Genomic DNA, 17810 nt, shown 5'->3' on the forward strand with positions numbered 1-17810 from the left:
TTCTGTAGCCCAGGCTGGCCTCGAACTCACAGAGATCCACCTGGCTCTGCCTCCGGAGTGCTGGGATCGAAGGCGTGTGCCACCTCCGCCCGGCTTTAAAAGATTTATTTATTTATTTATTTATGTTTATGTATATGAGTGTTCTATCTGCATGTACACCTTTATGCCAGAAGAGGGCATAGACCCCACTGTAGATAGCTGTGAGCCACCATGTGGTTGCTGGGAATTGAACATAGGACCTCTTAACCATAGAGCTATCTCTCTAGCCTGAGGATGTTGTTCTTAGTGCTTCAAGTGAGAGTAGCTTCTCAGGCTCATCTGAGCTAAGGATAGGTGGGATGGCACAGATTTCACAGCATCACAAACAGTAGTAATAATCACAAACTGATCATTTTTGTTTGTATAAGATTGTGGTACAAAGTGATGTAATCACTTATGAATATAATGTGGGATAATTAAATTAAGCTAGTTGACATATCTAGAGGCTCAACTCTTATTTGCAAAGTTATTTATTTACCTATTTGTAATTTATGTGTATGATGTGCTAGGGATAGTCCCCAGAACCTTTCAGATGTTCAGCAATCATACTACTATTGTGCCATCCTTAGATCAAGACCTTCCTTTTTCCTTTTTTTTTTTTGTTTTTTTTTGTTTTTTGTATTGTTTTTCAAGACAGGGTTTCTCTGTAGCTTTGGAGCCTGTCCTGGCACTCTCTCTGTAGACCAGGTTGGCCTCGAACTCACAGAGATCCACCTGCCTCTGCCTCCCAAGTGCTGGGATTAAAGGCATGTGCCACCATTGCTCGCCACCCCCCCCCCCAGCCCCAGAGTGAATGAGCCCAGAGCCTGTGTAAGGCAGACAAGGACTGAGCCACTCCACTGAACTGTATCTCTAACTCTTTTGTACAAAATTGAGACAAGCTCTCACTAAGTTGCCCACCTTAGCCTTGAACTCATGATCCTCCTGCCTCACCTTCCAGAATAGCTGACATTACAGACATGGTTGTGGCATAAGATCTTAGGTTTTAATAGGAATGGCAAGGAATTGACTGCCATCCTTACTGTAGCATGGGTGGAAAGTTCTAGAAACCACATAGACTGGGCAAAGCATTTCCATACACAAAAAAATTTACCATGTTTAGTCCTCAGCAGTTTGTGCATATACCAATTTTCTTAAAAAATAGGGTGTAATTACATACATTGTATGCAGCATTTTGACATTTAATGGTGATGATTATAAAAATTCTTCCCGGTTTTATTACTTCTTTGATTTGTATGTATATTTTATGACCATCATTTTGAGTTGTAGGGAGCATGTACTAGGCTTTTTATGGCACACAACTATGATCTTAGGAGTGCTAAGAATAGTTTATTAATGCCTAGGGCATCATCGAAGCCTTCCTAATACCTTTGATTTACTAAAGTCACCAAAGTTATGTTAGCTTGTTTTATGGATATGACTTTAGCCATATGGTAAAGCACAGCTTGGTACAGGTGTTCCTCATGCCTGCTCCACTGACATCTAAGAAATTCAACTCTAGGGTCACAGAGAAAAGGAGCAAAAAAAAAAGCTAATAAAACCCACATGCTAACCATTAACATTCATTTACCAAAGCTTGCTTAAACTCTTGTACTCTTAAAGCTAATTTCATCCAATTGCCTTTTAATTATAGTCTCTTGCTTGGAGTTGCAGATATAATGGGTTTTTAATGTAACTTGCACTGTTCTGTGTCCAATGCAGGATGTAATCATGCAGTTTATTCAGTCAGAGCCAGTGCATGGGGTAATGACAACACAAGAGCACACGGATGTCTGCACATGCACACACCCGGCAGGAGAGAGTAACATAGGAACCTGACAAGCGGGACATGGTGAGATATAGCAAGCTTCAGGCCAGCCAGGGTTACAGTTGGACCCTGTCTCAAAAGCGTCTTCATGAAGTGAAACAGTGTTTCATGTGCTGCGTAAAGACGTTCATCTTTAAAAAAAAAAAATCAAAGTGTGTGTGTGTGTGTGTGTGTGTGTGTGTGTGTGTGTGTATCACATTTGTGCAGGTGCTCACTGAGGTCAAAGGGTCTTGGGTCATCTGGAAATGGAGTTATAGGCAGTTGTAAGCTGCCTGATGTGGGTGTTGGGCAAAGATCCTGAGTCCCCTGCAGGGCAGTACCAGCTTTTATCCTCTGAGCCATCTCTCCAGCCCCAATGCATTAATTAGGGCTAAAGAGAAAGGATCGGCTTCAACAGTTTCCAGCTTGTTCATCAATTACATCTCTGTAGACTGGTAATGATCTGGAGATAAAACCCCCAAATATCCTTATTTATGGTTACATTAAAATCTTTGGAGGAAATTTAGCCAAGGAAAGAACCATACACTGAAAAATTATAAATATTGCTGAAGCTGAAACTTATGTAAAATGAAAAGATATCCCATGCTTATACATTAGAGGAATTAATGTTAAAAAAAAACAAACAAACAAAAACAAGTGGAACTCCATGAAACTAAAGAGCTTGCACACAGCTAAGAAAACAGTAAAACTAAAATGCCTTCTATGGACCAGTAGAAAATACTGCAATTCACTGATAAGTGTTAAAAATATACAAGGAACTCACAGCTTATTAGCAAATAAACAAATAATCCTCCCTAAAAATGGACAACAGAAAAGCAAATTAACATGACAGGAAAGCCAGGTTACCTCTGTAATCAGGGAATTCTGGGGCTGAGGTGGGAGGATTGCTGAGAATTCCAAGGCTGGACTATACAGTGCCTTTCAGGCAAACCTCAAATGAATATGCAAATAAATTAAAAATTCTAATACAATCTAAATAGTCAGACTTGGTGACACACACCTGTAATCTCTGAATCTGGGAGACGGGAGCAGGTGTGTCACTTCAAACACTTGCCTACTTAATGAGTTTGAGGCCACTTAGGACTACATGAGACCCTGTCTCAAATGATAAAACCACAGTGAGCGAGTTCCACACCAGTGAGGATGGCTTTTTTAAAATTTTTAGATGAATTTATTTTATGCATGTTTGCCTTCATATATGTGTGTGCACTATGTGCCTGGTGCCCTTGGAGGTCAGAAGAGAATATCAGATACTTGGAACTGGAGTTGTGAACCACCATGTGGGTTCTGGGACCAAATCTGGGCCCTCAACAAGAACAAGTGTTTTACTATTGTTAAGCCATGACAGGTGATGGGAAGCCATGTACAGAAAAGGGAACCCTTGAATTAGGGTGATTGTGGCCCATGACTTTAATCCCAGCAGAAGGCAGCAGATCTTTGTTTGAGGCCAGTCTGGTTTACAGAGTGAGTTCCAGGACAGCCAGGGCTACAGAGAAACCTTGTCTTGAAAAACCAAAACAAAACAAACAAAAGGGAACACTTTGAAACTGTGGGGAATGTGGCAGAACCATTGTGGAAAATAGCTTGGAGGGTGCTCAGAAAAACTAAGCAGGACTAACATGCAACTCTGCCATCCCAGTCTTGCGATATCTAGATCCCTTTGTTTATTAAGGTTGTTTATAATAGACAAGGCGTGGAAGTAACACATGCTAGAATATTACCTGTACTTACAAGAGAAAACAGCCCTTTGTAATGTGAAAGTCTTAGAGGCCAGTATATTAAAAGAATAAAGCCAAATACCACCAGCAAAATACATATTATGTTAAAACAAAGACAATCAAATCCATAGAAATAGTATATTCTTCATCCCCAGAAGTAGGGAGGCAGAAAAGGAATGGAGTTGGCAAATAAAACTCAGTTGTTCAGGAAAGTCTAGCAATCTAATGTCTGTGCATGTATGCTTGTCAATCACCCAGAATTGGACCTGATTAAATGCCGGTATTCTGGACTCATTCCCTTTAGTTCTGCTTGGATGTTTGTTCCTATATAAAACATAAATGTGAGAAATATGTGTGCCTTCATTTCTAAAACATTAACAAAAGGGCTGGAGAGATTACTCAGTGGCTCAGAGCACTGGCTGCTTTTCAGGTTTTTTGTTTTGTTTTTTTTTTTGTTTTTGGCTTTTTCAAGACAAGGTTTCTCTGTGTAGTTTTGCTGCCTGTCCTGGATCTCGCTCTGTAGACCAGGCTGGCCTTGAACTCACAGAGATCTGTCTGGCTCTGCCTCCCAAGTGCTGGGATTAAATATGTACGCTGCTGCCACCACCACCCGCCCTATGGACTGCTTTTCTAGAGTACCTGGGTTTAATAACCAGCACCCACATAGTCCCAGGGGATCCAATGCTCCATTCTAGCGTCTGAAAACATTGTACTCACATGTTACACAGACATACATGAAGGCAAAACACCACACATTAAAAAACAAAATAAAACATTAAAAAGTGTTCCAAATGCCGCTCAACATCTAACCTCTTTTCCATGTCTTCATGCTCCTACCCCTTTGCCATTCCATCTACATCTCTGGGCAGGGGTGGGAGAAAGAAATTCCAAGGTAGCCAGCCACATCCTGTTCCTACATTAGGAATTTCTAAGCCTCTGATAACTTCGCAGATTTTTTCTCATGAAAGGAAGAGAGCAGACCAGCCTCTACAAGGAGAGCCAATCTTGATCCTTCCAGAGTGCTGAGTCTCGGGACTTAAGAGCTTGCACCCTAATCTCTGCAGCTTTTGTTTGGTCTTTAATCTTCACTCTGAAACTAGAATCCATCAAGGATTGAGTCAGACACAAGGCTGGCCAAAGCAAACAGCAGATAGACACGTGATCCATCACCTTGATTAAACTCGTCTTAAGTTCTGTAAGCAGGTGTTTGATTTAGAAGAAAACTGAAATTTATGAATGGCTTTTGTGCCCTAGTTTACTGGTATTAACCTGGAGTTTCGGGATCCACATTCCTATAAAAGTGATAGCAGAGTTGCCCTACCAAATAGATCATGAATAGCTAACATTCTGTAGTAGCTCATATTAGCAACAACTTCACACCGAAGTCAAACTATAAACCCTGATTTTTTTTTTTCTAGACAGGATTTCTCTGTGTAGCTTTGTGCCTTTCCTGGAACTCACTTTGTAGGCCAGGCTGGCCTCGAACTCACAGAGATCCGCCTGCCTCTGCCTCCCAAGTGCTGGGATTAAAGGTGTGCGCCCCCACCGCCCGGCGTAAACCCTGAATTTTAAAGACATTTCTTTTAAATTTTGGCATTTATAAAAATCAAGATTAATCTTCATTCATTCGTTCTTCTCTTCTAAAAAGATGTACTGTAACTTCCAGGGGTATGGTAAATCTTCAAAACAAAGTGGCATTTTTAACTACCAAATTAGCTACATTGACTGGTGGGTGGGGGTGCATTCTAAATTCGATGGCTGCTTATTTTCTGGTCTTTCATAGTTCACTTCGCAGTTATACAAATAAGTTAAATTTTATAATAGTTAGATTTTTATTCCAACCACCTTTTCCTCTTTATCCATATTTAACCACTTTGAATTGCTTCCCTAGCATGCACACCAGTTTATCCCATCTATTGAAAAACAACAAAATTCCTCTTATTTATAGGTCCCTTCTAGATATGGTCCTTTACCCATTTCTCTTTGTATCTTTCTTTAAAAACATTTGCATATCTTTCTATTGAGGAGACCTAGCATGATTTAGGTCACTGTTTTTACTGAGTGGACATCTACATTATGAATTTACTACAATTAAATAGAATTCACTTAACCGTCCTTGAGGAAATACCTCCAAACATGACTACAAGCATTTCTAAAGTACTCTAGAAATAAAAATGATTGGGTCAAGAGCACCACACATTTATGGGTTTGTATCCTCCTCAGAATTCATAATTAAAACTTTTAGCTCCCAGTATCATTGAACCAGAATATGATCTTATCTGAAGGTCTTTTTATAGATAATTAAGATGACAGGTCTTCAGGCCAAATGTTATCCAATATGACTGGTGTCTGGATAAAAGGGATCTGAACAGAAAACAACAGGAAGGAAATATAAGAAGACTTGGCACAGCAGGGAAACAAAATCCTGGCGTGACCCTTTGATTTCTGACCTGTAGCCTCCATAACTAGCAGATAACACTTTTCTGGTACCTTGAGCCACTCCGTTTTTGTGACTGTGGTGGCCGCCCTCAGACATTTAACAGAGCACTCTAACAAAACATCTCAAAATAGACTATTTCTATTGTAACAGACGAGTATATCAATAGCGAATGGTTAGTGACTCTATTTTTGGAAACAATGTCTAATTGTGTGTAGCCGTGGCAGAGCCGGGCTGGCCTCAAACTCAGTGGAATCTACCTGCCTATACCCTCTTTGAGTGCTGGGATCAAAGGTGTGTACCACCACACCCCACCCTTTTGCGATATTTTAAGAAACATTTAAATGCTCCCTCTTTCTTCCTCTCCTGAGACATGGCGCCTCTATAGTTTTGGCAGGCCTCTCAAGCTCGAGGTTGACCAGGCTGGCCTCAAACTCACAGATCTGCCTGCCTCTGCCTCCTAACTGCCAGGTTTACCATCATGACCTGCTGTTATCTTTTTAATGCAATTTTGGCTTATTTTTCAGAAATTTAGCACATTTCTAGAGTTCTATGTCCTTTTATTTTGGAACATCTAACATTTTCAGATGGATCAACTTTTATTATATAAGCACTCACATTTAACTATCATTCATTAATAGTTTGATACAATGAAGAAAATGAAAATCAAAAAATATTTAATTTAAAAACATGTAAGTATTCATTCATTTGTTCAACACTGCCAAGTTTTCCACTCTTTGGGATTATCACATCTATCATGAAGTACATATTTAAAGGAAAATGCTAGGCAATTAGAAACTGCATAATTAAAAAAAAATCAGTGATTTCCTAGTATGCAAAAACCCCTCATCACATTCAATAATGCAGCACATATATTAAAGATTATACTTTTGAAATGACTTCATCATTGACTTTTCTGTTGGAACTACACCGTGGAATATAAAAATGTTCTTAAAACGGTATAACGAAGCATAGAAACTAAAGTATGCTTTCTAGGTTGCAAATTTATCTTAGCCATCGCTCCCTACAAACAATAATCCAAAGTGGACATATACCCCCATTGACTCATCCGTTAAGACCACCCAGCCTACGGAGAGTCTGTCTCGGTTTCAGCACTTCTTCCCTGCCTTGGCATGGGTGAGGATGTGAAGTTTCAGGTTATTTGACTGAATAAAGCTCTTCTGGCAGCCGTCAAAGGGGCACACAAAGGGCTTCTCGCCAGTGTGGATGCGGATATGGGTGCGCAAGTTGAAGTCCAGCGAGAAGCGCTTGCCACACCCTTCGAAGGTGCACTGAAACGGCTTCTCTCCACTATGCACCAGAAGGTGTCGCTTCAGTTTCGAGCCCTCCGTAAAAGCTTTCCCGCACTCGGCACACGCGTGCTGTCGGGGACCGTGAATAAGCAAGTGCTTCCTCAGGGCAGTTTTATCCTTCAGCTTTTTCTTGCAACCAATCTGAGGGCACTCCAGCATCGATAAGGGACCACAGTGTTCACCACCCTTCGGCTCCTCTCCAGGAAACCCCGCAAGCTGCTTATGATCTGATAAATCCGCTTCCGATATTTTTTCAGCAGGAAGCTCCGGGTTAGTCGTGTACGTGGAACATTCAAGTGCTGAGCAGGCTCCAACCGTCTGTTGAGGCTGCTCTTGCTTGGCCTCGCTTTCTTCTTGTGTTTTCACGTATTCCAAAGAACTTTCAAGCAGGGAACTCGCTTCGAGGATATGGCGAGAAAGGTCTTGTTCGGCTTCCTCTAGGTTTTCGAAGGCTTTAAAAAGTAAATCCTCCTCCAAAATAGGTTCAGAAAACTCACCTCTAATGATGCACTCTATGTAACCGTCGGGGAAGTCTTCGTCCTCAGTCTCGGGGCTTGTCTCACTGTACACATCTTCGTCGTGGATGGGGTATGTTACATGGAGAGGTTCCCCTCTTGTCTTCTGGTCTTGCCTCGCCTCCTCTTGATCTGCGTTCCCTCTACTGAGGGCTCCTTCGCCCTGGCCTTTCTGGCCACTTGTCTTTGCCATTTTCTTCATTTGCTCTTTCACGTTGTCTGGACTGCTTCCTTCTTGAATGATGAATGTTAATCACCCCCAGCAAACACCTGCCTTAGATAATAATAACAACCTAAAGTTAAAATATATTCCAATACTAGAGCTACTGTAAGAAAATGACTTCAGTAAATGGTGTATATAGGCAGGGGGATGGCTCAGAAGGAAGTTGCTGGCCACTCACAATAGTTTAATCCTGGGAGTCATAGTAGGAAAGGACCAACTCCCATAGATGGTCCTCTGACCTACACGAGTGAGCCACACATTCAAGCACATGCACTCTCTCTCTCTCTCTCTCTCTCTCATAATTATATATATATATATATATATATATATATATATATATATAATTATGTATAACTTAAAAGGCAATTTACAGCAAGCTTATAGCCAACATCAAATTAAATGGAGAGAAACTCAAAACAGTTCCACTAAAATCAGGAACAAGACAAGGCTGTCCACTTCCTCTATATCTATTCAATATAATGTGTAGCTAGAGTTTTCCTACCTGGCCCACAGTCAGGACAAATCTCTCTCACCCACCATTCCCACAGCTGCTCAGACTCGACCAAGTAAACACAGAGACTTATATTGGTTACAAACTGTATGGCCATGGCAGGCTTCTTGCAACTGTTCTTACAGCTTAAATTAATCCATTTCTACAAATCTATACCTTGCCACGTGGCTTGTGGCGTACCAGCATCTTCACATGCTGTTTGTCATCGTGGCGGCTGGCAGTGTCTCTGACTCAGCCTTCCACTTCCCAGCTTTATTCTCCTCCTTGTCCCGCCCACAATTCCTCCTGCCTGACTACTGGCCAATCAGTGTTTTATTTACCAACCAATCAGAGCAACACATTTGCCACACAGAACATCCCACAGCACTAATGCTTGAAGTTTTAGCTAGAGCAGTAAGACAGCTGAAGGAGATCAATTAGATATGAATTGGAAAGGAAGAAGTCAAAGTATCCTTATTTACAGATGATGACAGTATACATAAGTGACCCCAAATATTCTACCTACAGCTGATAAATACCTTCAGCAAAGTGGCGGGATACAAGATTAACTAAAATTAAAAGAAAAAAATCAGTAGCCCTCCTACACACAAATGACAAGCAGACTGAAAGAAATCAGGGAAACAAAACCCTTCATAATAGCCACAAACAATAGAAAATAACTTGAGGTAACCCTAAGCAAGCAAGTGAAACACTTGTATGACAAACATTTCAAGTCTTTGAAGAAAGAAATTGAAGATGATATCAGAAGATGGAAAAGTCTCTTATGCTCATGGACTGGTAGGATTAACATAGTAAAAATGGCCGTCCTACTAAAGGTAATCTACAGAATCAATGCAATCTCCATTCAAATCCCAATAGAATTCTTCACAGAAATTGAAAGGACAACACTCAATTTCATATGGAAAAACAGGAAACCAAAGATAGCTAAAATAATAATGAACAATTAAAAATACAAACAAACAAACTTCTGGAGGTATCACCATCCCTGATTTCCATCTGTACTACAGAGCTATAGTAATAAAAGCTATATGGTATTGGTATAAAAATAGACAGATGGATCAATGGAATAGAATCAAAGACCCAGAGAGGTAAATACATGCACCTATGAACATTTGATTTTTGTTTAAAAAAAAAAAGCCAGAAATATACAATTGAAAAAAGAAAATATCTTCAACAAATGATGCTGGTCTAACTTGATGTTTGCATGTAGAAAAATGCAAATAGATCAGTTTTTACCACTATGCCCAAAATTCAAGTCCAAGTGGAACAAAGACCTCAACATAAAACCAGATACACTGAACCTGGTAGAAGAGAAAGTGGGGAATGGCCTTGAATGCACTGGCACAGGAGACCACTTTTAAACAGATCACCGATAGTGGCAGGCAAGAAGATCGACATAATAAATGGGACCTCACGAAACTGAAAACCTCCTGTAAGGCAAAGCACAACATCAATGGGACAAAATGGTAACCTACAGAACGGGAAAAGATTTTCACCTCATCTTACAGAGGGCTAATATCTAAAATATACAAAGAACTCAAGAAACTAGACATCAATAAACCAATCAAAATTTAAACATGGGGTACAGATATAAACAGAGAATTTGAAATAGGGGAATCTCGGGCTGGAGAGATGGCTCAGTGGTTAAGAGCACCCACTATTCTTCCAGAGGTCCTGAGTTCAATTCCCAGCAAGCACATGGTGGCTCACAACCATCTGTAATGAGATCTGGCACCCTCTTCTGGCATGCAGAGATACATGCAGGCAGAATACTGTATACATAATAAATCAATAAATCTTAAAAAGAAACAGAGGAATCTCAAATGGCTGAGAAATACATTAAAACAAAGAAATCTTCAATAATCTTAACCCATCTGGGAAATGCAAATCAAAATGACTCTGAGATAGATACCGTCTTACACCTGTCAGAATGCTAAGATCAGTAGCACAAGTGACAGTCTATATTGGAGAAGTTGTGGAGCAAGGGGACCACTCCTCCACTGCTGGTGGGAGTGCAAACTTGTACAGCCACTTTGGAAATCAATATGGTGGTTTTTCAGAAAATTGCAAATCCATCTACCTCAAGACCCAGCTGTATCACTCTTGGGCATATACCCAAAAGCATCCTACCACAAGGATACTTGCTCAACTATGTTCATAGCAGCTTAATTCATAACAGTCAGAAACTAGAAACAAACTAGATGCCTCTCAACCTAAGAATGGATAAAGAAAATGTGGTACATTTACACAACTCAGCTGTTAAAAAAATGACATTGCCTTTAATCCCGGCACTTGGGAGGAAGAGGCAGGGACCTTAATCTCTGTGAGTTCAAGGCCAGCTGGTATAGAAATCGAGTTCCATGACAGCCAGAGCTAACCCTGTCTTGAAAAAAACAAAACGAAAACCAAATGAAACGCGCACACACACACACACACACACACACACACACACACGCACACACAAAACCCACCAACAAAAAAAACCCATCATGAACTTTTCAGTCAAATGGATGGAACTAGAAAAACATCATCCTGAGTGAGAGGTAACACAGACCCAGAAAGGCAGACATGGTATGTATGCACTTATAAATAATAGCTGTGAAGCAGACAATAATCATGTTACAATCCACAGACCAAGACAGGATAAGTAACAAGGAAGGCTCAAGTGAGGGGTGGATGACTGGATCTCCCTGGGAAGGGGAAAGAATAGATTTTGCAGGTGGGGACGGGAACGGGAGGGATCAAATGGGGGAAGGAGGGTTGGAGAGAGAGAGTACTGGGAGAGATGTCTGGAATTGGGGGCAATCTTGGGGGCAATGTGGAAACCTGGTGCAGAGGAAACTCCTTGAAATCTATGAGGGTGACCCTAGTGAGGACCCCTAGTAACTGGGGATATGGAGCCTGAACCAGATAGCTTCTATAACCAGGGAAGGCTTCCAATGGTGGGACAGGACACCAACCCAACCACAAAAACTCTGACCTTATAATTTGTCTTACCTGCAAGATATGCTGGGGAAATGGTGACTCAGAACTTGTGGGAGTGGCCACTGAGTGACTGGTCTAACTTGAGGCCAATGCTCAAGACACTTCCTGGATGGCCAGGAATTGGAAGTTGGATAGTCCAGCGGATCTAGAGTAGAAACAGGACTGGCAAAAAAACAAAACAAAAATCAATGAAATGATTTTTAATGATACCCAGCTCAAATATCAGAGAGGTTTCCCCTGGCAGCTGATGGGAGCAGATGTAGAGACCCACAGCCAAACATGAGTGGTGAGCTCTGGGAATCCTGCAGGACAGGGGGAGGAAGGATTGTAGGAGTCAAGAGGGGGTCAAGAACACCAGGAGAACACGGCCCACAGAATCAACTAATCAGGACTCATGGGGTTCGAAGAGACTCAACTGGATCATGGAGCCTGTATGGGTCTGCAGGTCCTCTGCATATATGGCTGTTTAGCTTGGGGTTATTGTGGGACTCCTACACTGGGAGTGGAGGTATCTTTAACTCTTTTGTCTGCTCTTGGGATACTTTTTGTCCTACGGGGTTGCCTCATCCAGGCTTTATTACATATATACAGTGTTATGCCTGCATGTGCGCCTGCATGCCAGAAGACGGCACCAGATGTTATTAAAGATGGTTGTGAGCCACCATGCAATTGCTAGGCTCTCTGGAAGAGCAGCCAGTGCTCTTAACCTCTGAGCCATCTCTCCAGCCCCTTGTTCAGCTTTAATATGAGGGTTTGAATCTTGTTTTGCCTGTCTGTTGATATCCATGGGAGGCTAGCTCCTTTCTGAAGGGAAAGGGAGGAACAGGTGGTCGGGGGTACGGCAGAGGCATGAGTGGGCAGGGGGACTGTGAGAAGTGGAGGGACAGGACACTGGAGTCAGGATATGTTGTAAGAGAAAAGAATAAAGAAAGAAAAATAAAAGGGTTACAATCACTTTGCAAAAACAGAGACTAACTTACACTAACAAAACTAAAAGAAAACTAGTTGTGACCCTGAACACACCTCCATGACTGGAACGCTCCAGCATGTCACGTGACCTCACTGGCAGTACTGAGCACTCAGTAGAGTGTCACCCCTACTCTAGTCTGTATTGTTCATGACATATCAGTCAGTAAATAAACATACAAAAATCCATGCCTTTATGGAGCAGAATCTTTTGTTTTGTTTTGTTTTGTTTTTTTTCGAGACAGGGTTTCTCTGTGTAGCTTTGCGCCTTTTCTGGATCTCGCTCTGTAGACCAGGCTGGCCTCGAACTCACAGAGCTCCGCCTGGCTCTGCCTCCCGAGTACTGGGATTAAAGGCGTGTGCCACCATGGCCGGGCTTTTTTTTTTTTTTTTTTTTTTAAAGATTCATTAATTTGCCGGGCGGTGGTGGCATACGCCTATAATCCCAGCACTCGAGAGGCAGAGGCAGGTGGATCTCTGTGAGTTCGAGACCAGCCTGGTCTACAGAGCTAGTCCAGGACAGGCTCCAAAGCTACACAGGGAAACCCTGTCTCAAAAAAACAAACAAACAAAAAAAAACAAAAAAAAAAAAGATTTATTAATTTATTATGTATACAGTGTTCTGCCTGCATGTATGTCTGAAGGCCAGAAGAGGGCACCAGATCTCATTATAGATGGTTGTGAGCCACCATGTGGTTGCTGGGAATTGAACTCAGGACCTCTGGAAGAGCAGTCAGTGCTCTTAACCTCTGAGCCATTTCTCCAGCCCCAGAGCAGAATCTTTATAAGCATATAAAATAACCAATGTGGACTGGGGATGTGGCTCAGTTGGTAGAATGCTCATCTAGAGTACACAAAGCCCAGCGTACAATCCCCAGCATAGCATAAAAGGACTGTGGTAGTAGTACAGGCTTGGAACCCTACACTTGGAAGAGGCAGGGTGTCAGAAGTTCAAGGTCATCCTCAACTATATAGTTAGAGCCCAGGATAGGCTACATTAAACCCTGCCTCAAAAATAAATGAATAAAAATAAAATAAGCAATGCACGCCAAACACTATTCAGTTGCAAAGAATGGTAGGAAATATCAATAAAGGCACGTGCAGGAAGTTTAAGTTAGCAATTTTAAACAGGATACTTAGGCAAACCTCAAGGTGAGGAAAATCCCGAGGGTCGTCTAGGTCCTAAGGAATACTGGTCTCGTGGTCTGAAGAAAGATGAGAAGCAACCACGCATGTGCAGACAAAAATTTCTGCCAAGAACCACAAGTGGCTGACTGCCCTCCTGGCGGGTCTGAAGGCTTGAACGATGCCTGTCTCACTCACAAGGGACATGAAGATGTGTCTGATTAATGGCATCTCACAGTAAATGGAGCACTGAGATAAATGCCATGTTAAGTTCCTTGCAGAAAAAAGATTAAGGTGTGACAGTGGTCTATGAAAAAAAAAAAACTTAGGCAAACCTACTACTTAGTCAGTTGCAGTTGATGGAAAACCTTGGAGGCCACGGTGTGTGACAGTCCTGCTTTCTTTCCTATGTAAGAGCTGCAAAACAGGAAATGGAATGATGCTTGTAAGGTACGTGGCACAGTCCATGGCACACAGTAAACGCTGGGCACACATGTGGGTTAGTGCTATCTTATATCTTTGTACGCATTCTATACTGGATCCTGCTCCTTTAAGTGGGACAGGGACAGTAGCTGTTCTTATTATCATTTTTATTATTTAGTACAGAGCCGGATATAGGCTTGGTAGGTCCCATGTGTCTGTCTAAACTATTCAGCCTTGTTGAGGTGAGAAGCCATTTCAGAGAGTAAAAGGAATGAGGATGTTGTTGTTACAATAAAATAGGGAGAGGCAAGATTTCGTTCCTGGATTGCAGTTTGCTGGCCTGTTTTCTAGAAGATTCTCAAAGGTCCAAATAAATAATAAATAAATAGACAAACAAGAAATCTGTAGAATCCCATGTCTTGTGACTTTAAGGCATAATAAAGTCACAGGATAATAATTTGGCTTTTTATTTTCCCATTATTTAAAAAAAAAGCCCCCCTCCCAAAACCAAGAACAACAAAACCAAATCTAAAAAGCAAGACCATTTTAAGTTGCAACATAAATGTTATTGTTGTAATTCTATCTGCCTTTTGCTTAATGTTCAAACTGCATGTCTGATAAAGATGTTTTCATTGTTCTGATGTCTTGCTGTAGGAGCCAAAATTAAATGCTCTTTGAATAAGGGCAAAATGTAAAAGCTGCGGGATGATTATTAACAGCTTAAAACTACTTTAAAATAACCAGGTTAATAAAAAAAAAATCTCAATGGAGACATGGCCATTCACTTTTGGCAAAAAGAAGAATATATCAAAACAAAAAAGTACATTTCAACTGCTAGGGCAAGAGTACCCCTCCACACACACATCTATTCTTTATTTCATTTAAACTGATCACATGACTGAGGAAAAAAATCGTAGGCCATGGCCACGTCTAGGCTAGTATACAAAAGCTGTGTCTCTCAATGAGTTCATCTAAAATAACTGCAGCATGATTTGACTCTTCTTCTCTCCAAGCTTATCTCTTATCATTCTCTTTCTCCTAGTTCTCCCTTGCTTAAAGAGTTTAACCATAGGCAGTTTAGTCCAAAAATGCTTATCAATGTTTGCATGGTCAAACCCACAAGGAATCAGTCTAATAATCACATGGCAAGGTCAGCAACACCCAGGAATGTGTTTGAAAACATGAAGTAATGCGTGCAGGGGGACAAGGCTAACAACATTCCCAAGCATGTGCTGGTGAGGAAGTGGTATTTTTAAATTTCTAATTTTAGGAGCCAGGCCTAAAATATTTATGCAAGTCCAAGTTACAGGAGTCTAAGAAACAAACAAAAACGACCTCAATAATAGAGCTGGTCAGTAAGAAGGCTCTGTAGGAAAAGACACTTGTGCCAGTGACACACATTTCAACATTTCACATTACTCCCAGTGACACGTGGTCGAGAGAATGGACTCTGACTTCCATTTGCACTTGAATACACCTAAACACAAGTGCGCACACACTGAATACACTAAATATAAAAATAAAAGGAGAGAAACTTCAAAAATAGAAACTGAAAATGTCCCGTTATAGCTTATAGAAGTCCTGGAGCAGTTATTCCATTTAACATCCATATCTGACCGCAAGGACGCTCCCAGGACTCCCACAAAAAAGAATTGGATTCTGTGTCCACCACAACCCGCCTAATGTAGGGATATATGGCAGACATCAGGACCCATTGTCACACATGTACTGAGAGGAGTGGGCTGGCTGGGCATTTCTGTTAGGCTAGCCAAGAGGGGCAAAGACAAAGCCAGGCAGCTGACAGGTACCTTCCCCACACAGTTTTGTTTTTGTTTCTTAAAAAGACGGGGCTTTGTTTTTTCCAGGTGAGCCTCAGACTTGCTATGTAGCCAAGGACGATGATGAACTCCCAATCTTCTTGAGTGCTGGGGTCACAGGCTATGCACACCTGGCTGTTTTAATTCTCCTAATTTTAATCAGTCTCCCTAGAATAAGGTACCCCACTCGTCCACTGCATGTTCGTCTCAAGTCCTTGGTATTGTCTGTAAAATAGTTTAGTCTTACCTACTGGCTGGACTGGACATTCACACGATCGAGAGCGAAAGTCTGTCTTCTTTGTCACGTGTCCAAGCTTAGTCCATTTCTCTACAGAAATGAGTTTATGAATATGCATTAATTATAGTTCTGGTGAGGCCTGATTCAGAAACCTTCAAAAAATTAATTTATTAAGCATTTATTCAGAACTTTAAGACACTTAACGAATATTTTTCAAGAGCTGCTTGCAAATGCTGTTTAGATAGCATATTTCCTAACAGATTAAAAGCCAAAGAGATACATATTTTATGACTATATCACCATCTAAATCTAGCATCTACTTTTCTTCATTAGGTTGTTTATCAGATATTTGAGCATTTTGCTATATGCAACCTTGTGAGAATGGCAAATAAAGTTAAGACTGTGATTTTTTTTTTTTTAAGTTGTCACTATGTAGTGGAGACTGGCTTGAACTCATGATCTCCTGCCCCTACTTTCCAAGTTCTGGGATTACAGAAATGTGCCACCAAGCATGGCCCAATAGCTTCTAATTAGTCAAAAATCATACAAAATGCTTACCAGCAAAATACAGATAAAGACAAAATCTAACGGCATGGGATAAAAACCAATGCTTCATTTCCCTAATGGAAATACTTCAATAATCTGACTTTGTTCTAGGAGCTCAATATAAAGAAGGAAAAAAAGACTCAAAGTCCACAGTTAACATAGAGACACGCTTTCATAAAGTGGAGAACACCAACGGTAAACAGTAAATTAACAAAATAGTTTCTGGTAGAGAAAAGTACCCAGCGATCTATTTGAGTATGAGAGACAGCCTGCCGGAGGGGAGCCATCTTTGTAAGGACTATCCAGGAAAGCTCCCCGCCACCCCCAAAGAAGAAGTGCTAGTCCCCTGGAAGAGATGTGAGAGCAGATCTCCCAAAAGTCCCGCTTTAGCAAGCAATGTGCACTCACTGTAAAAAGGGATTTGATTCAGGATGTCAGGAAATAAAGTAATCCAGGGTACAGATTTCCGTACAGGAGGCAGCCATATTTACTACAGGAGGAAGCCATATTTACCATAGAAGCCGTACGTATCCTTTTTCTTTTTCTTTTCTTTTCTTTTGAACCACTTCCTTCCCTCTTTGTTTTTTCAAGATGAGGTTTCTCTGTGTAGCCCTGGCTGTCCTGGAATTTGCTCTGTAAACTCAGCTGGCTTTGAACTCAAAGAGATCCTCCTGCTTCTGCCTCCCCGGGGGGGGGGGGGGGGCTCGGTGCTGAAACCGTAATTCTTGTAGAACAGGGACGGCCAGAAATGTGGTCAGAGTCCACGTGCGGAAGAGGCTGGGGATTCATGTGAAGTTATTTGCACCAAAGGAAACTGCTACAGGGTTGCAAAGGAGCAGGAGGCCGTAGTTTACGTTAACCGGATTATTATTAGATCTACTATTGAGAGACAAGAGCGAAAAGAGATCTCCTGGGGTAATTTGAGAACCAAGATCTGGAATGCACAGAGAGAGGGGTGGGAAAACAGGAGAAAAATTCTTCTCTGTTGGATTGGAAAACGGGGTGAGGAAACTGGAAAACCAGCTAAGGAAAAACAATAAAACAAGTTGTCCTATTTTCTTTTTCCTGAAGCAAATCTAGCGAAATTTACAGATATGTGGAAAGAGAAATGTAGGTGTCCTGTTGCCACAATGATTTAAATATTTTA

The 17810-nt window shown here is 41.3% G+C and overlaps 1 protein-coding gene across 1 annotated transcript; it reads right to left on the reverse strand.

Moving 5' to 3' along the window:
- Positions 1-7031: 7031 nt before the first annotated feature.
- On the reverse strand, positions 7032-8086 carry Zfp42 (ZFP42 zinc finger protein). Its single transcript, XM_059244961.1, has one exon. The coding sequence runs from the start codon at positions 8029-8031 to the stop codon at positions 7111-7113; it is 921 nt and encodes a 306-aa protein (XP_059100944.1). The 5' UTR covers positions 8032-8086; the 3' UTR covers positions 7032-7110.
- Positions 8087-17810: the final 9724 nt, after the last annotated feature.

This window comes from Peromyscus eremicus, chromosome 17 (assembly GCF_949786415.1).
Source record: "Peromyscus eremicus chromosome 17, PerEre_H2_v1, whole genome shotgun sequence".
Classification (NCBI taxonomy): Eukaryota; Metazoa; Chordata; class Mammalia; order Rodentia; family Cricetidae; genus Peromyscus; species Peromyscus eremicus.

What these genes read in the sequence shown, in the direction of transcription:
- Zfp42 (XM_059244961.1), bottom strand. Translation starts at nt 8,031, where the DNA reads ATGAAGAAAATGGCAAAGACAAGTGGCCAGAAAGGCCAGGGCGAAGGA.